This window comes from Aethina tumida, chromosome 6, assembly GCF_024364675.1.
Source record: "Aethina tumida isolate Nest 87 chromosome 6, icAetTumi1.1, whole genome shotgun sequence".
Classification (NCBI taxonomy): Eukaryota; Metazoa; Arthropoda; class Insecta; order Coleoptera; family Nitidulidae; genus Aethina; species Aethina tumida.
In genome coordinates this window covers 10,851,487-10,875,454 of record NC_065440.1, presented here as the reverse complement: position 1 = coordinate 10,875,454, position 23,968 = coordinate 10,851,487, and the positions used below count along the sequence as shown (strand labels likewise).

Below are 23,968 nucleotides of genomic sequence, written 5' to 3'. Positions count from 1 at the left end.
CAGGAAAAAGGAAAGAATCTGCACTACAAAATTACTGCAGTGAAAAGAATTTTTGAAAATTAAATTTGATGAGTAGTATTTTCTTTAGAAGAAATTTAAAAAAAAATGTTGGACGTCTTATGACTGGGTCAAAATCAAATTTATAACTTCTTTTGTCCAACACCCTTTATTAATTGTACCACATTTAAGTGGAGGATTGCTGGACAAATATTAAAAGTAAATCCTAATAATTGTTGTTAATAAAAATTAGATATTTAGTCGGTACTTACCAGATCTCTGATGAATGTGTAATTTTAGTAAGCACCATCTTTATTCTAGAGGTAGAAATAGCTACAAAATACATAAATTTAAAACAAATGAAATTGTAATTTCTAATCACTGCCATCTTTGATCAAGAGACAAAAGTAATAACCACCAATATAATAGAAAAAAACGATCAATCAGCGCCATCTTTGTTTGGGGGGTCGAAGTAATAAAAACCTGTGCGTATTTATTTAAATAAAAAATGCAACAAAATACAACAATCAGAGTTACATAAATAAGAAACGAAAACATTGATAACGATTACCGTTATATGCAAAGCAGCAATAAACGATTGAAATTCGGTCAAAACAAACCGTCACCAAATCGAGTCAACAAAAACGGCAATTGTTTCAAAACAATTGAAAAACAAATTGCGCACATTCTAGATTCTTCTCCGCCAAGTACGACCAATTGTTTTTGCGGGAGCGGTTCACCTAAGGTCGATCCGATTAATTATCCAGATCTGTGTCAAGGTCGGGGTCTCACACGCTCCGCCGGAAAAACGGCGAAAAACCGACTCCGGCACAAAGGAAAAGGTGCATTTTCCGTCCGGCCGTCGGACGGGTGCCGATGGAAGCGGCCGTTCGATGCGTGCACGTCTAAATTTAATGAAAACTCCGCCAAGGTCACCGCGGGACCATATGTCATCCCGTGACGTCACGCCAAACATGGCAGCCCACGGAATGGACGAAACTTGACGTTTTTTTTTTACACTTTTATATACGCCGTTTTCGAAACGCCCCGACCGCAAGAGAGACCCAAACGAGTGTGCGACGTTTGCTGCGTTCACGTGAGTAAAACAGGCGCCCCCGGTTGCGATAGGCCTGGTGCACGGGGTTGCGCCGTCCAAAAAGTTCCTTCGGTCCCACAGTTTATCCCGTGGTCCGGATCAATTTTCCGCTTTCGCCTGTCCGTTGATTTCCCTAATGTTGTCGCATGCGAACAACCCCCTTAAAATAACAACAATTAACAATCACGGCTGGCTAGATCTAAAAATAAACGCATGACTTTTATTTTGTATCCAGTGACATATTTTAAAATTTCCGTTTTATTTTTACACCACCCGACTAACGTGCCGTTACCGATTTTTTAGCACACACACACACACGGACAGACAACAGAGGAGTATTATGCTTAATTGACCATCCCCTTCGAGAGCCTTAAACCCAACCCCAAGATGCCAGTACTGTCGCCGCACAGGAGCTCGTCGGGAAGCCTGAGCGGCTCCTACAGGCCCTCCTATGGGTCCGTGATCGAAAGGCCGATTTACTCGTCGTCCTACTCGTCGCCCAGAGTCAAAAGTTATAGTGAAAGGTACACATCCAGGTCCTACACTGATGTGGATGGCAGGAGGGTGTTTTCTAGGTTAGTTTTTACTTCACTTATTGTTGCTTGGCTTCTTATTGGATTGAGCACCTTAAAATGAGTGTTAAATCTTATTAGAACTTAATAATTCACATGAAATCCTATTGGGGATCTAAAAAGGGTGATTGTCTTTTGTTTTAAATTTCAAAACGTCAATTGTTTTATTTGAATTTTAACATTTTGCTCCATTTATAATTGATTTACATATTTATTATTAACAGTCAGACAACTTTGTTTACATTTTTTAGGGTGTAATTGATATTTGATATCCTGATAATTTTGTTAGAAGAAGAAGAAATCGTAGGAGGCTTATGCATTGATATTGTACGAATGCAAAAGTGTGCGCATGCGCGTCCAATATTTTATTTAAATATTCAAATTCCATTTAAATTTTTAAAGAAAAATTAATATATTTTAATTAATTGTGCGTTGTGACTTTCTTAAAAATACAATAAGTGCTCTTTTACACTGTTATTGTTAACACAAAATAATCAGAGTTTTATTAATTAAAAATTAATTGAAAATATGTATAATATTTCGAATTATTTCTAATTCTATTATTAACGAATGTTTAGTTGTATTTTTCAGATATATAATAAAATTCAGTGTTATTTATTAACAGACAATATTATGAATCATTTTCGAGCATTACTTTAATTTATTAATAATTAAGTTTAAATTTAATTTATTTAAATATTCAATTTGATATATAATTTTTTTTTTTTAGTAAATTTTTCTATATTTTTTTTTTATAAATTCAATAAAATTGAATTGAATTATTTAATTTTCTATTTTTATAAACAGTAATTTTATGCTAATTTTAAATTTCATTTGACTTAAAAACATTCTTGAAATCGCATTCTGAGCATTAAATTGATTTATTATTAGACATTTATTTATTCATAAAGTTCTAAATTTTGAATCAACTTTTTCTGTGTAATAAGACTGATTAATAATCTTTTGATTAACTTTGTAGTAATTTTAAATATTTTTTATATATTCTGAGCGTTAAACTGATTTACTAATAAAAGTTAAATATTTAAGAATAATTTTGAATAAAATTATTTATAAATTTTTATTTTATGAACAATTTTGATTTCTGTATGGTTTATAAATTATTAAATCGTGATTTTATTTTATTTCAATATTCAGTATGGTATATAGTATATTATAAACTTTATATCGCCTTTTTCCAATGCAATACGATTGACTTTAATTAATATTCTTTTAACATTGATTGTAATTGTAATTTTAAACATCTTTTATATATTCTAAGTATTAAACTGATTTACTATTAAAAGTTAAATACTCAATAATAGTTTTATTAACAATTTCGAATAAAATTATTTATTAAATTTTATTTTATAAACAATTTTTAATGCTATTTTGATTTCTTTATGGTTTATTAATAATTATATTCCGACTTTATTTTATTTGAATATTCATTATGTTAGTTTTCTTAGAAAATTAAATTCTTCTTAATAAGCTTTATATCCACTTTTTTCAAACCAATAAAATTGATTTTGATTAATATTCTTTTGTAATTGATTAATTTTATAGATATTTAAAATTTTTTTTATATATTCTGAGCATTAAACTGATTTACTAATAAAATTTAAATACACAGGAACAGTTTTATTAATAATTTTGATTAAAATTATTTATTAATTTTCATTTTATAAACAATTTTTAAAATTAATTTTCATTTTATAAACAATTTTTAAATGTTACTTTGATTTCTTTATGGTTTATTAATTATTAAATTCTGATTTTATTTTATTTGAATACTGAGTATGTTATTTAGTTTCCTCAGAAAATTAAATATTGCTTAATAAATTTTACATCACCTTTTTACAATCCAATAAGGTTGACTTTGGTTAATATTCTTTTGTTGTTGATTAATATAGTAATTTTAAATATTTTTTATATATTCTGAGCATTAAACCGATTTATTAATAAAAGTTAAATACTCAGGAATAATTTTATTAATAATTTCGAATAAAATTATTTATTAATTTGTATTTTATAAATAATTTTTAAATGATATTTTGATTTCTTTATGGTTTATTAATTATTAAATTCTGACTTTATTTTATATGAATATTCAGTATGTTATTAAGTTTTCTCAGAAATATTAAATGCTTCTTAATAATTTTTATATATCCTGAGCATTAAGTTGATTTATTATTAAAAGTTAAATGCTCAGGAATAGTTTTATTAATAATTTGGAATAAAATTATTTATTAATTTTTATTTTATAAAAATTGTCATTGATTAATTTTATAGTAATTTTAAATATTTTTATATATTTTAGCATTAAATTGATTTACTATTTAAAGATAAATACTCAGGAATAGTTTTATTAATAATTTCGAAAAAATAAATGTTTATTAATTAATATTCTTTTGTTATTGATTAATTTTGTAGTAATTTTAAATTTCTTTTTATATATTCTGAGCATTAAACTGATTTACTAATGAAAGTTAAATACTCAGGAATAGTTTTATTAACAATTTCGAAAAAAAAAAAATAATTATAAATTTTTATTTTATTTACAATTTTTAATTGCTATTTTAATTTCTTTGTGGTTTACTAAATATTATATTATGATTTTATTTTGCTTAAATATGCAGTATATTATTTAGTTTTCTCAGAAAATTAAATGCTTCTTAATAAATTTTAAAATATCTTCTTTTTCCAACCCAATAATTAATTGATTAATATTCTGTGTAGTAATTTTAAATTTTTTATATATTCTAAGCATTAAATTGATTTATTATTAATTAATTAAATATTAATTTCCCCAGGAATAGTTTTATCAATAATTTTGAACAAAAATATTTAATAATTTTTATTTTACCCATCATTTTTATGTGATTTTAATTTCTTCATGATTTATTAATATTTAAATTTAAATTTTACTTTGTGTTATTTAACGTTCTTAGAAGGTTAAATGTTTTTTTAATAAAGTTTATGTTTTATAACATGAATTCATAGTTTCTTAGTAACTTTTCTTATAAATTAAATATTGAACGGAATTATTTAATTTTCTATTTTTAACAATTTTATGCTAATTATAACCTCTGTTATTTCATTTAAAGTAGATTTGAAATGATATTTTTAACATTATTATTGATTTACTGTTAGAATCTCATGAAAATTTAAATTCATAACTACCCAAAGTGATAATGAATAAATTATCGAGTCTCACATAGAATAAAACAACTTTTACATAATTGTTTAATTTTGACGTTTACAACAAATGTACCAAATTTCACGTTATTTCACGCTTTTAATACATTGTTTAGTTTCCGACCAAAATCTGATGTTATATTCGTTAAAAAATTGCATAAAACTTTTTTGACAAAATTTGACAATTCACCGCAACGTTACAATGAGAGAACCATTTTCAACCATGTTGGAGTTCTTCCAAAACACACTGTGCTGCTTCATCGACATATCGCGCATGTAAATCCGCCAAAAAGCCGACCACCACGACCGACAATCGTTAAACCATCTAACGAAATGTTTTAACAATTCTTCAGATCCGGCAGCATAACCGAGGACGGCATCACCACCAGATTCAGGGAGGAGCACCGCGAGAGTAGCGCGCCCCGTGACTCCTACACCAGGGACTACGTGCGCGACGGTTCGATCGACTATCCGAGACGGGACAGTTCGCTGTCCCGCGACCGATTGTCTTCGATCAACGTCATCGATTCGGTTGCCGAGCTGCGGAACAAATACTCGCCCGCCAACTATGTGCCGGCGATACTTAGGAAGAACGACAACATCTCGAGGTCCAAGTCGATAAACGATATCGGTGAGTGGACGGTGTGTGCGCAGTAGGTAGTGCGCAACCGGGGGTGAGGCTTAATCACATAGGATTCGTTCTGACAAGCTTTTTATGCATACACTCAATTTTAAACTGCACCACGCTATAATTTAGTTAAAAATAACAAATATTTGCTGTTATTATAATATACATATTACTATAATATCTTTACATCTATAAAGAACCCCTAAAACATTTATCAAATAGAGAATAATTAAATTAAAAAGACATAGTACTTAAACACCTACATCATCAACGTTTTTTTATCAAAAACTGTACAATATAAGTTAACAATTTAATTTAGTAACTCGTATTTTCACCCCTATTTCTATGGAAGCCATTTAACTGATGAATGTTCAGTCATTGGCCAATTTATCTGTGACAAACCATCTTTGTTAAGAATTATTAGTCATAAACGACTCATTTCTTGACACTTTTACAAATTTTGAACTTCCAAACTTGATGTTCTGTGTCTAAGTAATAGCCTAGGCACTCTTCGAGGTCTTCTAGGTCGTAATCGACAGCCAAAATCCGTCTCCTGATGGTTACATTGAAAATGAGTTGGTGGTATGCAGCCTGGAAATGACTTTTAAGGGTGCTTAGAGTTATCCACGAATTTCTCATAACAATTTGAACTATGTATTTGTCTTGATTGGCAGTTGCGACCCTTGGACGTCTGCTTCGAAGCCTACTTCTCATGGAAGCCATTTAATTGATGAATGTTCAGTCATTGACCAATTTATCTATGTGACAAACCATCTTTGTAAAGAATGATTAGTCATAAACGACTCATTTCTTGACATTTTTACAAATTTTGAACTTTCAAACTTGATGTTCTGTGTCTAAGTAATAACCTAAACACCCTCCAAGGTCTTCTAGGTCGTAATTGACAGCCAAAATACCTCTTCTGATGGTTACATTGGAAATGAGTCGATGGTATGTAGCCTGGCAATGACTTTTAAGGGTGTTTAGAGTTGTCCACCTATTTCTCATAACAAATTGAACTATGTACTTGTCTTGATTGTCTTGATGGCAATTGTCATCCTTGGACGCCTGCTTCAAAGTCTACTTTTCATGGTAGCCATTTAACTGATGAATGTTCAGTCATTGACCAATTTATCTATGTGACAAACCATGTTTGTGAAGAATGATTATTCATAAACGACTCATATCTCGACATTTTTACAAATTTTGAACTTCCAAACTTGATTTTTTGTGTCTAAGTAATAACCTAGGCACTCTTCGAGGTCTTTTAGGTCATAATGAACAGCCAAAATCCGACTTCTGATGGATACATTGTAAATGAGTTGGTGGTATGCAGCCTGGTAATGACTTTTAAGGATGCTTAGAGTTATCCACCTATTTCTCATAACAATTTGAACTATGTATTTATCTTGATTGACAATTGTCACCCTTGGACGTCTGCTTCGAAGTCTACTTTTCATGGAAGCCATTTAACTGTTGATTGTTTAGTCTTTTACCAATTTGTTTGTCACCCATAATAATTATTGTTAATTGGTGGTCGAGTGAAGTGGGCATTAATTGCATGGCATATGCGCAGTCGGTTCTGTGCAACCAGTGGGCGTGGCTTTGTCAACATTAGGTTTATTCCAACATTGGGTATTATAACATAACTTATTTAAGACCAGATTAACATTAACAACTTCCTGTACATATTACTTTAGACACTCAAAAAAATTATAAGAGGATATTTTGACAATTAGTAAACTAGAGTTATCGTTATCAATCCAGTCGTGATGTGACAATGCGACAATGCACAGTGTAATCTACAATTTTACCGTTACAGGTTTGCCACCGTTGGACGCGAAGCCGCCCAAAAAAAAGGTAACGCAACGGGACGGTGTGTTGCTTGACGGTGTGCCCGATACTAACACGACTAACGATAACAACCGGCAGGAGGACGACAACGGTAACAGGGCCTCGGTGGCCGACCTGCGCAGGAAGTTCACCGACAAAAACGAACGGAAGTCGGCCAGTCCGCCGGTCGAGGTGGTGCCCACCACCAAGATATCGGAGAACCGCTTTAAAAAGCAGGACGATCTTAAGGCGCCCGCCAAGAGGGTTGTGAAAAAGGTGAACGGCGTCAAGAAGGAGGAGAAGGAGGTGAGGAACGGGGAGGCGAAGATCGATGAGGAGGAGGAGGAGGTGAAGGCGGCGTCGCGTGTCAATAACTTCGCGTCCTACATCCCGTCCAAGGATTACCAGAAGGTGGAGGAGAACGGGGTCGACGTAACGACGGATGAAACGCTGGAAAACGGATCGAAAAACGTGAGTCGTCTTGGGTTTGCGGTTTGGTTTTGTGTTTAACCACACTAATTGTAGTTTGTTTTAAATTTTATTCGTTTTGTTATTACAAATATGTATATAAATGTCGTTGAATTAAATAAGTTTATACAAGTGGTTTGTTTAAAATGATAATTAAATAGAAAACGTTTTAAAAATTTTACTAAATGTGTAGTTGTTTTATCTAATCATCAACTTTTGATAACATTATTGTTGTTATAACAACTTATTGTTGGATTTAACATATTTTCGTTGATTACACGATACATTTTTTTTAAGTTTTTAATAATAAATTTGATTGAGTTACTAAAATGATATGTCTCCATAAATTAAATACCAAAACAACTATTGTAACACATTTTTAACTTATTTCACTTCTTTATTCTTCTTCTTTATAAATCAAATACCAACCATTACCAAAAGCACTATTGAAGAATATTGATTTTAAACGTGAGTTCTAATTAAGAGTACCACATTTTCAAGTTTTTCACTTATTTATTAGGCAAACATTGAAAATAATTAAAAGAAATCTTAGGAATCAATTTTTGTATCTAAATTTATTATTTCTTACATTAGGTTTATGAAAATCTTGTATTATCTGAAAGATCTCTTCATGATCTTTCATTTAAGTACCATCAGTCATAGTGAAATTTTTTATTTAGTTGAATTATTTAAGAAAGACTGCAAAAATTATACATTTTTACTTTATACTTTCTTAATTCTTGCATTAACGACTATGAATACTATAATGGTTGGATAGAGCTCAAAAAGATCTTTCATTTGAGTACCAACATCCACACTGAAACTTTTCAATTAACTGAGTTATTTAAAAAATTCAGATTTTCTTTACAAATCAAATACCAATCTGTACCGAAAGAACTGTTGTAGAATATTGATTTTAAATGTGAGTTCTGATTAAGAGTACCACATTTTTAAGTTTTTACATATTTAACAAGCAAACATTGAAAATAATTAAAAGAAATCTTAGAAATCAATTTTTGTATCTTAATTTATTATTTCTTAAATTAAGTCTATAAAAACCTTGTATTATCTGAAAGATCTCTTCGAGATCTTTCATTTAAGTACCATCAATCATAGTGAAATATTTTATTTAGTTGAATTATTTAAGAAAGAGTACAAAAATTATACATTTTTACTTTATACTTTCTTAATTTTTGCATTAACGACTATAACTACTTTAATGGTTAGATAGAGCTATAAAAGATCTTTCATTTGAGTACCAAAATCGACACTGAAACTTTTCAACTAATTCAGTTATTTAAATAATTCAGATTTTCTTTACAAATCAAATACCAATCTGTACCAAAAGAACTATTGTAGAATATTGATTTTATTGAGTTCTGATTAAGAGTACCACATTTTTAAGTTTTTACTTATTTAACAAGCAAACATTGAAAATAATTAAAAGAAATCTTAGGAATCAATTTTTGTATCTAAATTTATTATTTCTTACATTAAGTCTACGAAAATCTTATATTATCTGGAAGGTCTCTTCAAGATCTTTCATTTAAGTACCAACAGTCATAGTGAAATATTTTATTTAACTGAATTATATAAGAAAAACTACAAAAATTATACATTTTTATTTTAAAGTTTCTTAATTCATACATTAACGGCTATGAGTACTCTAATGGTTGGATAGAGATAAAAAAGATCTTTCATTTGAGTACCAACATGCACACTGAAACTTTTCAATTAGTTGAGTTATTTAAAAAATCAGTCTCTCTTAATAAATCAACTACCAACATTACAAAAAAAAAATGTCATAGGATAATTATTTTAAATGTTGGTACTGATTAAAACTAACAGTTTTTTACTTATATCACAAACAAAAATTAACAATAATTATAAGAAATCAAGTTGTATAATCTGAAAAATCTGTAGAATCATTTAAACACCAACAACAAAAAGATAATTAAGCAGTTTTTAAATATTTACTAAAAGTATAAATTACCAACTTTGAATAGCATCATTGTTGTTATAACAACTAATTGTTGATTTAATTACGTTGAATACACCAAAAAATTTCTGTAAAATCAAATAATTTCTCCTTACGTTAATTCAAACGTTCACATAATACAACAAACACATTTACGAATCAACAAATCATTTCGAACGTCCAACAAAGCTTGACAATCGGTCCAGCGTCATTGTCAAAACTGCACCGCCACTCGATTGTTGGCCGGGGGGTTAAAATCAAGAAAAAAAGCGAAAAAACCAAAAAACGGCCAAGTGGAAAAGACGAAGGAGGCGACACCGCGCGACCGTCGTGAAAGAAATTCAAAAATTAATAAACAACCGATTAATAAACTAGATAATAAAAATAATAAGTGATGCCCGAAAAAAGCGATGACAGCACGTCCTGGCTGCGCAGCCGTGCGACCGCCAAATGTCAACCGACGACAAACGCCAGTGTCAGAGAGGCGGTGCGACACCAACGCGACACGTGTGATGTGCCGGGCGCCGTGCGCAGGGCCCCAACCACCCGCCACCGTCACCCAAATGTTGTCCGCGACGTCCTGCCCGACAGGCCGATGATGCAAAGGAGGACGTTGCCGCCGTTGTTCGTCTATCGCGACCCTTGCCGCCAAATCTTGGTGAGAGACCAACACATCCGCACCGACACAGACACGCACTGACAAACCGTAAAAACTCGCTATTTTTAAATTCGTTCCAACGCGTTGTGGCTATTTTTGGGGCCGCCATTGGGCCCCTGTCCACTCCCACGTCCATTCAATTTTTAGTTATGGTGGACTTGTGGTTGAACTACGGCCTGTTCGTGGCGTGGAGCGTCGTGTTCACGATGGCCGTTTACGCCGTCGTCGTCGGATTGAACGACGCACTCTGCTTGCGGGCGACGTGCACGTGTCGTCCGTATTTTCTGTCGGTAAGGTTCGGCGGGTTGATTATTTTCGGTACGTCTGGCAACTGTTCAAATTCCGTGTTTATTGTTTACAAGTCGGAATATGTTAGTTTTTCACAATGTTATCGTTAATGAGACTAGTTTATTGATTTTAAAAAGTTTCACCTAAAATAGTCTGTAAAAGCTTGTAGAGGAAATATGGATAAATCATTATACAACTACATAACTCGTATACCTATCCACTATTAATTACAAAACATTCCCTCATTTCATTACTTCTCACACATTATTTCGTCATCATTTTCAACTCCATCTAGGCAAGAGTGTTAGGACATGTAAAATATGGTAGGGGATAAGGTCAACAATGTTCACTGTTTACACTGAGAATTCTCGTACAACTATTCAGTAATAATTACATGGAATACCCTCATTCCACTACACCAGACATCATATTTCAACAGTAAATAGATTTTAGTGAAGATATTCATCTTGTTCATCGTTTTTAATTCCTAAATTAAAAGAAGAATAACCTAGACCAGACTGTTAGGACATATAAAATATGATAGGGGATACTGGCACTTGTGTTCACTGTTTATACTGAGAAAAATGTCTGTCCTGAATTCTCGTGCAACTGTCGAGCAATTATCACATGGCATACCCTCATTCCACTACACAAAACATCATATTTCAAAAGTAAATAGATTTTGATGAAGATATTCATCCTGTTCATCGTTTTTAATTACTAAATAAAAAGGAGAGTTATGTAGACAAGAGTGTTAGGACATGTAAAATATGGTAGGGGATAGTATCAGTTATGTTCACTGTTTATATTGAGAAAAATGTCTGCTCTCAATTCTCGTACAACTATTTATCAATAATCACATGGCATACCCTCATTCCACTACACCAGACATCATATTTCCACAGTACATATATTTTGGTGAAGATATTCATCTTGTTCATCGTTTTTAATTCCTAAATTAAAGGAAGAGTTGTATAGACCAGACTGTTAAGACATATAAAATATGGTAGGGGATAATGTCACTTGTGTTCATTGTTTATACTGAGAAAAATGTCTGTCCTGAATTCTCGTGCAACTGTCGAGCAATTATCACATGGCATACCCTCATTCCACTACACAAAACATCATATTTCAAAAGTAAATAGATTTTGATGAAGATATTCATCCTGTTCATCGTTTTTAATTACTAAATAAAAAGGAGAGTTATGTAGACAAGAGTGTTAGGACATGTAAAATATGGTAGGGGATAGTATCAGTTATGTTCACTGTTTATATTGAGAAAAATGTCTGCTCTCAATTCTCGTACAACTATTTATCAATAATCACATGGCATACCCTCATTCCACTACACCAGACATCATATTTCCACAGTACATATATTTTGGTGAAGATATTCATCTTGTTCATCGTTTTTAATTCCTAAATTAAAGGAAGAGTTGTATAGACCAGACTGTTAAGACATATAAAATATGGTAGGGGATAATGTCACTTGTGTTCATTGTTTATACTGAGAAAAATGTCTGTCCTGAATTCTCGTGCAACTGTCGAGCAATTATCACATGGCATACCCTCATTCTACTACACAAAACATCATATTTCAAAAGTAAATAGATTTTGATGAAGATATTCATCTTGTTCATCGTTTTTAATTACTAAATAAAAAGGAGAGTTATGTAGACAAGAGTGTTAGGACATGTAAAATATGGTAGGGGATAGTATCAGTTATGTTCACTGTTTATATTGAGAAAAATATATGCTCTCAATTCTCGTACAACTATTTAGCAATAATCACATGGCATACCCTCATTCCACTACACCACACATCATATTTCCACAGTACATATATTTTGGTGAAGATATTCATCTTGTTCATCGTTTATAATTCCTAAATTAAAAGAAGAGTTACCTAGACCAAACTATTAGGACATATAAAATATGGTAGGGGATAATGTCACTTGTGTTCACTGTTTATACTGAGAAAAATGTCTGCCCTGACTTCTCGTGCAACTGTCGAGCAATAATCACATGGCACACCCTCATTCCACTACACAAAACATATTTCAAAAGTAAATAGATTTTGATGAGGATATTTATCCTGTTCATCGTTTTTAATCACTGAATAAAAAGGAGACTTATGTAGACAAGAGTGTTAGGACATGTAAAATATGGTAGGGGATAGTATCAGTTATGTTCACTGTTTATATTGAGAAAAATGTCTGCTCTCAATTCTCGTACAACTATTTAGCAATAATCACATGGCATACCCTCATTCCACTACACCAGACATCATATTTCCACAGTACATATATTTTGGTGAAGATATTCATTTTGTTCATCGTTTTTAATTCCTAAATTAAAAGAAGATTTGTCTAGACCAGACTGTTAGGACATGTAAAATATGGTAGGGGATAATGTCACTTGTGTTCACTGTTTATACTGAGAAAAATGTCTGCCCTGACTTCTCGTGCAACTGTCGAGCAATAATCACATGGCACACCCTCATTCCACTACACAAAACATCATATTTCAAAAGTAAATAGATTTTGATGAAGATATTCATCCTGTTCATCGTTTTTAATTACTGAATAAAAAGGAGAGTTATGTAGACAAGAGTGTTAGGACATGTAAAATATGGTAGGGGATAGTATCAGTTATGTTCACTGTTTATATTGAGAAAAATGTCTGCCCTGAGTTCTCGTACAACTATTCAGCAATAATCACATGGCATACCCTCATTCCACTACACCAGACATCATATTTCCACAGTAAATATATTTTGGGGAAGATATTCATCTTGTTCATCGTTTTTAATTCCTAAATTAAAAGAAGAGTTACCTAGACCAGACTGTTAGGACATATAAAATATGGTAGGGGATAATGTCACTTGTGTTCACTGTTTATACTGAGAAAAATGTCTGCCCTGAATTCTCGTACAACTGTCGAGCAATAATCACATGGCACACCCTCATTCCACTACACAAAACATCATATTTCAAAAGTAAATAGATTTTGATGAAGATATTCATCCTGTTCATCGATTTTAATTACTAAATAAAAAGGAGAGTTATGTAGACAAGAGTGTTAGGACTTGTAAAATATGGTAGGGGATAGTATCAGTTATGTTCACTGTTTATATTGAGAAAAATGTCTGCTCTCAATTCTCGTACAACTATTTAGCAATAATCACATGGCATACCCTCATTCCACTACACCAGACATCATATTTCCACAGTACATATATTTTGGTGAAGATATTCATCTTGTTCATCGTTTTCAATTCCTAAATTAAAAGAAGAGTTACCTAGACCAGACTATTAGGACATATAAAATATGGTAGGGGATAATGTCACTTGTGTTCACTGTTTATACTGAGAAAAATGTCTGCCCTGAATTCTCGTACAACTGTCGAGCAATAATCACATGGCACACCCTCATTCCACTACACAAAACATCATATTTCAAAAGTAAATAGATTTTGATGAGGATATTCATCCTGTTCATCGTTTTTAATTACTGAATAAAAAGGAGAGTTATGTAGACAAGAGTGTTAGGACATGTAAAATATTTTAGGAGATAGTATCAGTTATGTTCACTGTTTATATTGAGAAAAATGTCTGCTCTCAATTCTCGTACAACTATTTAGCAATAATCACATGGCATACCCTCATTCCACTACACCAGACATCATATTTCCACAGTAAATATATTTTGGGGAAGATATTCATCTTGTTCATCGTTTTTAATTCCTAAATTAAAAGAAGAGTTACCTAGACCAGACTGTTAGGACATATAAAATATGGTAGGGGATAATGTCACTTGTGTTCACTGTTTATACTGAGAAAAATGTCTGCCCTGAATTCTCGTACAACTGTCGAGCAATAATCACATGGCACACCCTCATTCCACTACACAAAACATCATATTTCAAAAGTAAATAGATTTTGATGAAGATATTCATCCTGTTCATCGATTTTAATTACTAAATAAAAATGAGAGTTATGTAGACAAGAGTGTTAGGACTTGTAAAATATGGTAGGGGATAGTATCAGTTATGTTCACTGTTTATATTGAGAAAAATGTCTACTCTCAATTCTCGTACAACTATTTAGCAATAATCACATGGCCTACCCTCATTCCACTACACCAGACATCATATTTCCACAGTACATATATTTTGGTGAAGATATTCATCCTGTTCATCGTTTTTAATTCCTAAATTAAAAGAAGAGTTACCTAGACCAGACTGTTAGGACATATAAAATATGGTAGGGGATAATGTCACTTGTGTTCACTGTTTATACTGAGAAAAATGTCTGCCCTGAATTCTCGTACAACTGTCGAGTAATAATCACATGGCATACCCTCATTCCACTACACAAAACATCATATTTCAAAAGTAAATAGATTTTGATGAGGATATTCATCCTGTTCATCGTTTTTAATTACTGAATAAAAAGGAGAGTTATGTAGACAAGAGTGTTAGGACATGTAAAATATGGTAGGGGATAGTATCAGTTATGTTCACTGTTTATATTGAGAAAAATGTCTGCCCTGAGTTCTCGTACAACTATTCAGCAATAATCACATGGCATACCCTCATTCCACTACACCAGACATCATTTTTCAACAGTAAATAAATTTTCGTGAACATATTCATCTCGTTCATCGTATTTAATTCCTAAATTAAAAGGAAAGTTATCTAGGCAAGAGTGTTAGGGTACTGAGGAAAGTGCCTATCCTGAATTCTCGTTCAGATAGCTTATTTCCACAGTTATTAAATTTTGGTGAAGATTTTCATCTTGTTCATCATTTTCAATTCCTTGTACTTGTACTAAGGAAAGTATCTATTTCGAATTTTTTTATCCAGCTACAATCATGGTATTATTCTTGATAATAGTTTATAAAGTTTTCTCTATAATTTAAAAAATAAAATAGCTTCATATACCATAGAAAATGCAGTTTTTAAGAATTTTTAAAAACGTGAACAAACGTAAAACAAAGACCACGAACATTTCTAAATTTCACATAAAATTTTATTACATTTGTAAGTAACAAACCACAAAACGATACTAATTTATAATAATTGTCGACAAAAAAATTGATTAACGATGTATTTTTTGTTTCATTATCCAGGATCTCTCGTCACAGTCGTCGTCGTCGAAGTTGAGCGCCGCTCGCTCGACGGCATCGCCGCCCTCCGGCGCCCCATCCGCCCTGTCGTCGACGACGTCGCGCCGTTCGTTGGAGCGCGCGACCGCCGGCCGACGGCCGATCGTCGATTGCGCGAGCGACGACGACGATGACGCCCCGGAACGCGGCTACTCGACCGCCGCCTCGACGATGCGACAGTCGCCGCAGCGCACGCTCGGCCTGAACGGCCTCAAGAACATCGGCAACACCTGTTTCATGAACTCGGTGATCCAGTGTCTGAGCAACACGCGACAGCTGAGCGAGTACGTCAGGAGGGACGACTACGTCAAGGATATCAACACGAGCATATCCAGCATGAAGGGGGCGCTCATCAGAGGTAACCACCACCGAATGCTCACCCCTTTGATTAACACTCTCATTGACGCGTCGTGGTATCGATATAACAAGATTATAGACATTTTTTATGGTATCTCATCCCACACGAACTGAATCTGACGTTTTAGTTCATTAAGTGTCCGTGGAGGGCGCTGTAAATTCCTTAAGCTCCGCCCCCTCATATACCACACATGTTTGAGTGGGGAAAGGTCTGAATATCTGCTCACCCCTTTGATTAACACTCTCATTGACGCGTCGTGGTATCGATATAACAAGATTATAGACATTTTTTATGGTATCTCATCCCACACGAACTGAATCTGACGTTTTAGTTCATTAAGTGTCCGTGAAGGGCGCTGTAAATTCCTTAAGCTCCGCCCCCTCATATACCACACATGTTTGAGTGGGGAAAGGTCTGAATATCTGGGTGGGTAAGGTAGTAAATTCATATGGAAGACTTCTAGGAAGTTAATGAAAACTGATTCTCCACTCTCCAAAGCATTGTGGCCATTCAGTAAACCGACTTCCTGTGAACTTGTTATTTTCGTTAGATACGTTCACAGTCGATGATATTTTTGTTATTAAAAATAATTTTATAATGTAACATTTCTATTAATCAGACCTATTTTTAAACTCTGAATGAATTATTTGAATTGTTCTTAATAAAAATGTTGTTTTAAGAATCTATCCATCCATAAAACGTTTGTTAATTGATATATATTACATAGGTTTAAAGCTATTTAAGAAGAAGGAGAAATTATTCAAAGTAGTTTATTACTAATAATATAAAATAAAAGTAAAGTAAAACAAAAGAGTATCACTGACTAAATACTATGATTAAAACTAACTCTACATATACGTAATATTCAGAATATTCTTATTGAAAATACATCAATTAATAAACACTGTAAAAATGCTATCAAAGAATTGGACAAATATAATAACTAAGACCGACAGAAGATAAATAAGCTTAAATAAAAATAAATAATTTTAATAATTTCTATATATATTTTTGTTTAACTTGCATCTTTAAAAAATGATCTTCAAAGATGAGCTCTTAATTTTAATAGCAAAGATTTTTTCATCTCAGTTTTCCATATGGAAATATCCATTTCTCGTCATTAATTGATCGAACAGAAAATTTCTATTTATATTTCTTGTAGGAAATTGAATGCTTTACAAAAAGAGAAAATATTTTTTTTTATTTGTAAATAAATCCCTTACAAAGTATTAAATCACGACAATAAATTGTAATAAAAACAAAATTATGAAAAAAAATGAAAATATTTGAATAGAATGAAATATATTCCAAAACAAAAGATACGACATAACTTAGAAACTGTTACTATATCTAAATAGACTTAAATTTTTAAGAACGTTTTCAAAATTTATGACTTAAATGGATAAATTTAATAATTTCTATATATAATTTGTTTAACTTGCATCTTTAAAAAATGATCTTCAAAGATGATCTCTTAATTTTAATAGCAAACTTCTTTTCATCTTAGTTTTCCATATGGAAAATCCATTTCTCGTCATCGAACAGAAAATTTCTATTTATATTTCTTATAGGAAATTGAATGCTTTACAAAAAGAGAAAATAAAGTCTTTTATTTGTAAATAAATCCGTTAAAAAGTATTAAATCACGATAATAAATTGTAACAATAACAAAATTATGAAAAGAAATGAAAATATTTGAATAGAATGAAATATATTCCAAAACAAAAGATACGACATAACTTAGAAACTGTTACTATATAGATTCAAATTTTTAAGAACGTTTTCAAAATTTATGACTTAAATGGATAAATTTAAAATATTTATTAAAAAACTATCAAAATCAGTATACATTTGGATTAAAACAGTCGAATAATTTTATTTTATTATATTATTTGGTTAAAATTAACTTAAAGTTTTCGTTCAATATCTAATATAAAGACAACATTTGTGTTATATTTAATTTTAACATTTTTTCTTGATTTTCATTGACCTGAACTAAATTGTTATTATTAATAATATTAAACAGTTGTGCTGTGGAATTAATATAGTCTATACCTAATACTAATGTTTAATATTTAACAACAATTTTATAATTGAATATAATTTTCCACACTTTGTTTATTCTTATTTTATTGTCCAAACAAAATGCGTAATTGATATCTGCAATAATGTTCTTACAATTATATTGTTAATGTTTAACATTTACTTATTCTGTTACTATAAAATTAATTAATATTAATTAATTAGTGGTTAGTTTAAATATATTATGTATTTGAAATATGCACGTGCATACACTACATTTGTTTTAAATAATTTAGAATTTAATGAGCAATTTGTGCGGTGAACAATATTGATATTAACAAGGCGCTTATTTAATTAACACAATTGTGTTTGAAACCAAATTCATAGTATTTCTCCCAAAATTATTTTATTGTATAAGATTATTTTAATAATGACAATCTCCCTTTGGCAGCGTTTTCCCACGTGATCAAGGAACTGTGGTCGGAAGACGGTTCGGACAGGGTGGTGAACACAGTCGCGCTCAAGAACCAGATCCAGCGTTTCGCCCCCCGTTTCATGGGCTACGCGCAGCAGGACGCGCAGGAGTTCCTCCGCTACCTGCTGGAGGGTCTGCACGAGGACGTGAACCGCGTCATCGAGAAACCGAAACCGATTCTGACCGAAATCGACGAGAAACTGAGGTAACACACTAAATAAATTATTGTACTACAATCGTATAATGTTGTATAATTTATCAGTGATGCCGAGAAGAGCAGCGAGGCCTGGAACCGCTACCTGAGGATGGACAACAGCAGGATTTTGGATTTGTTTGTCGGCCAACTTAAGTCGACGCTTAAATGCACCCACTGCGGACACTGTTCCGTCACCTTCGACCCGTTTTGGGACCTGTCATTACCGATACCGACCCGCACCGGACAGCTGAGATTGAGCCAGTGCTTGGACTCGTTCACCCGGGAAGAGACGCTTGACGGCGACGAAAAACCCGTAATGTCACCAAATGTTTTTAGCTTATACGTTACATTAGTCAAAACAAACTTAAAATATTGGAAATATATAAATATTCAGTTCAGTTCACTCAAAAAACCTCCACATTTATGTCTGATTTGGAAGATTCACCTATGTATTTATATTTTTTTAATTAATATTTTAATTAAATTACTGTCCAAAGTGAGATTGATAGGTGTACATTATAGTTCATTAGAAAGCTTAACATAATTACCATTTATGAAATCTCAATTTCCAATTTTTAACTACATCTAAATAGAAAATTTTACTGAAACAAAAATATTTTGGTATAAATTTATCTTAGAATGAATTGAATTATTTGAAACTTTGAGACTCAACCATTGTTGTTTACAGCTTTGAACTATCCACCAATAGATTGAATGCATCGTGATTCTCATTTTTGAATCTTGAATAAGGTATAAATTTATCTCAGACTGATTGTGAATTATTTCAAATTTTGAGACTTGAACTAGTTTAGCAATATGTTGATTATTTTGACATAATTGAGAAATTTGTATTTCCACAAACTTGTTTAAAACTCCTTAGAATGCTTCTACGTGAACTAAAGCCAAACATTCTTTAAATTCATTGCTAATTATATAATGTAATGATTTGAAATCCAGAATATCTGAAATTCAATATATATTATATAAACTATTGAAATTGTACAAGTCATTTTTTACCAGCTTACAGATTTCAATCTAAATTAGATATTTTGGTATAAATTTATCTGAAGACTGAATGTGAATTACTTGAAATCTTAAGACTTACTTTTACCAATTGATTTGAACTAGTTTAGCTGTGTTGATTATTTTGACATAATTGAGACATTTGTATTTCCACAAACTTGTTTAAAATTCCTTAGAATGCTTCTACGTGAACTGGGGTCAAACATTCTTCAAATTCATTGCTAATTATATGATGTAATGATTTGAAACCCATCCAGAATATCTGAAATTTAATATATATTTATATAAACTATTGAAATTGTATAAATAATTTTTTATTAACTTACAGAGTTGAATCTAAACTGGATATTTTGGTATAAATTTATTTGAAAACTGAATGTGAATTATTTGAAATCTTAAGACATACTTTTACCAATTGCTTTGAACTAGTTTAGCTATGTGTTGATTATTATGACATAATTGAGACATTTGTATTTCCACAAACTTGTTTAAAATTCCTTAGAATGCTTCTACGTGAACTGGGGTCAAACATTCTTCAAATTCATTGCTAATTATATGATGTAATGATTTGAAACCCATCCAGAATATCTGAAATTTAATATATATTTATATAAACTATTGAAATTGTATAAATAATTTTTTATTAACTTACAGAGTTGAATCTAAACTGGATATTTTGGTATAAATTTATTTGAAAACTGAATGTGAATTATTTGAAATCTTAAGACATACTTTTACCAATTGATTTGAACTAGTTTAGCTATGTGTTGATTATTTTGACATAATTGAGACATTTGTATTTCCACAAACTTGTTTAAAATTCCTTAGAATGCTTCTTCGTGAACTGGGGTCAAACATTCTTCAAATTCATTGCTAATTATATGATGTAATGATTTGAAACCCATCCAGAATATCTGAAATTTAATATATATTTATATAAACTATTGAAATTGTATAAATAATTTTTTATTAACTTACAGAGTTGAATCTAAACTGGATATTTTGGTATAAATTTATCTGAAGACTGAATGTGAATTACTTGAAATCTTAAGACTTACTTTTACCAATTGATTTGAACTAGTTTAGCTATGTGTTGATTATTTTGACATAATTGAGACATTTGTATTTCCACAAACTTGTTTAAAATTCCTTAGAATGCTTCTACGTGAACTGGGGTCAAACATTCTTCAAATTCATTGCTAATTATATGATGTAATGATTTGAAACCCATCCAGAATATCTGAAATTTAATATATATTTATATAAACTATTGAAATTGTATAAATAATTTTTTATTAACTTACAGAGTTGAATCTAAACTGGATATTTTGGTATAAATTTATCTGAAGACTGAATGTGAATTACTTGAAATCTTAAGACTTACTTTTACCAATTGATTTGAACTAGTTTAGCTATGTGTTGATTATTTTGACATAATTGAGACATTTGTATTTCCACAAACTTGTTTAAAATTCCTTAGAATGCTTCTACGTGAACTGGGGTCAAACATTCTTCAAATTCATTGCTAATTATATGATGTAATGATTTGAAACCCATCCAGAATATCTGAAATTTAATATATATTTATATAAACTATTGAAATTGTATAAATAATTTTTTATTAACTTACAGAGTTGAATCTAAACTGGATATTTTGGTATAAATTTATCTGAAGACTGAATGTGAATTACTTGAAATCTTAAGACTTACTTTTACCAATTGATTTGAACTAGTTTAGCTATGTGTTGATTATTTTGACATAATTGAGACATTTGTATTTCCACAAACTTGTTTAAAATTCCTTAGAATGCTTCTACGTGAACTGGGGCCAAACATTCTTCAAATTCATTGCTAATTATATAATGTAATGATTTGAAACCCATTCAGAATATCTGAAATTTAATATATATTATATAAACTATTGAAATTGTACAAATAATTTTTTATCAGCTTACAGAGTTGAATCTAAATTGAATATTTTGGTATAAAGTTATCTGAAGACTGAATGTGAATTATTTGAAATCTTAAGACTTACTTTTACCAATTGATTTGAACTAGTTTAGCTATGTGTTGATTATTTTGACATAATTGGGACATTTGTAATTACACAAACTTGTTTAAAACTCCTTAGAATGCTTCTAGGTGAACTGAGGCCAAATATTCTTCAAATTCACTGTTATTACATAAAATAATGGTATGAAACCCATTCGGAATATCTGAAAGGAAAGATTCTGGTCTCATTTTTGAACTCGTCTTCACAATTAAATTAAATTGGACAATGATAAAAATAAATAATAGTCATATGCAGAAATATCTGGACTAGATGTGGATGAGATAGAACTTCCTATTTAACCTTTTAAAATTTATTTGGTATCTAATGTCTTGAAGAAGCATCATTAACTTGGTCATTTTGTAAGTAATAGAGAGTTGTATTAACCATTTGACCTCTTGGTATGTGTAAATTTAATAGACAATTTAATTATGCTAAAACATACATGATATTCCACTGAAAATAACAAAGTTATGGATGTTTTAAAGTGCTTAAAACATAAATAACTACATAAATATAAAAAAAGATATAAATAACTATATAAATATAAATGTATAAAATTTGGGTGGCTAGTAATTGGTGGCTTAACAGACATTTTAGTTGAACCATCAGTCTGTCTAAATTTTTGAAAAAATATTAATAAGTCGAAAACAATTGGGTTGTTTGGGTTGGACATGGTATAGCCGTTGTATTTTTAATTACATGTAGAATGTACAAATCCGAAAATATACAGGGTATTTCATTTAAAATGACACATCCGGCGAAACCAAAAATGAAATTTTGTTATAAATAAATTAGAAAAATAGTTCAAGTCAAGTTATAATTGGTATAAAAATTTCAAATTAATATCCTTTTCCGTTCTCCATAAATTTCTAAGGAATAAGTTAGGTGAATCACCCCGAATACAATCAAGTACTTTTAAACATGAAAATTTATTCATTTTCATATACTATAATAATAATAACACACTTGTATTTTTGTAGACCTGTTCAAAGTGCAAGGAAAGGAGGAAGTGCACTAAATCGTTCACCATCCAGAAGTTCCCCAAGATCTTAGTTATACGTATCCTTTTTTTATCTGAATGACTGAATTTAATAAAATAACACTTGTTAGTTTCCTTAACTGACAAAATACAGATTTAAAGAGGTTCTCGCCGACAGAACGTTTCAGAGGCAAACTGAGCGTGACCGTGGACTTCCCCCTGGAAGGACTGGACATGAGCAACTACGCGGCCGACAGTAGCAGCGGTTCGGCGTGCCGGTACAACCTGTACGCCGTGTCGAACCACAGCGGTACCACGTACAGCGGCCACTACACCGCCTACTGTCGCCATCCTTACAACCACTCGTGGTACGAGTACAACGACTCCAGGTAAGAAAACTCGTTGCTACAAATCAGCATCAATTAACATACTTCATAATTTTCCAGAGTGTCTTCGACCTCGCCGCGGTCCATCGTGTCCGGGGAGGCGTACGTGCTGTTCTACGAGCAGGAGGGCCAGAAGTCGCACCTGTGAGATCCGGCCGACCGATCCCGGAGTGAAAAACTATTATTTATTTATTTCAAAACCACTTTCTATCCCCCCACTCTCAGTAATTTTATTATGATTTTTTTTACTTTATACAAATTGCCATTCGATCTAGCGCCGTTAACCACCACCAATCATTACTTCTTTTAAATCCATACAGACACGGCTACCTTATGTACGAAATTTACTTATATATTTTTTATTAATATAAACCCGCAACATTTTTCGATGGATGGTTTTCCTTCCCGTTTCATTTCTTATTTTTTTTGAGTTTGTATTGTTTATTGTTTGTGTGGACTCAAGTACTTAAATTATTACTTAGATTGTGTAAGATGATTTCTAGTCGTCGGTTTTGTCCTACGTTTTTGTTCAAGTGCAATATTTACGGTAAATTATGATGTTTTTATCACTGAAATTGAGACAATTTATACATG

General features: G+C 31.5%; 1 protein-coding gene across 3 annotated transcripts; it reads left to right on the top strand.

Annotated features, from left to right (window-relative positions):
• The first annotated feature begins 788 nt into the window (after positions 1–788).
• LOC109608224 (ubiquitin carboxyl-terminal hydrolase 2) lies at positions 789–23,761 on the top strand. 3 transcript variants are annotated; one of them, XM_049968641.1, is made up of 11 exons: positions 790–1,093; positions 1,397–1,668; positions 5,214–5,491; positions 7,311–7,348; positions 7,421–7,792; positions 15,847–16,240; positions 18,714–18,942; positions 19,000–19,246; positions 22,990–23,068; positions 23,143–23,377; positions 23,435–23,761. In XM_049968641.1, exons 2-11 carry the CDS (start codon positions 1,481–1,483, stop codon positions 23,520–23,522), a joined length of 2,148 nt encoding a protein of 715 aa, XP_049824598.1. In that variant the 5' UTR covers positions 790–1,093; positions 1,397–1,480; the 3' UTR covers positions 23,523–23,761. The 3 variants fall into 3 exon arrangements, with proteins under 3 accessions (XP_049824597.1, XP_049824598.1, XP_049824599.1); XM_049968640.1 differs by having other exon boundaries at positions 789–1,093; positions 7,311–7,792; XM_049968642.1 differs by lacking the exon at positions 7,421–7,792 and having other exon boundaries at positions 810–1,093.
• Positions 23,762–23,968: the final 207 nt, after the last annotated feature.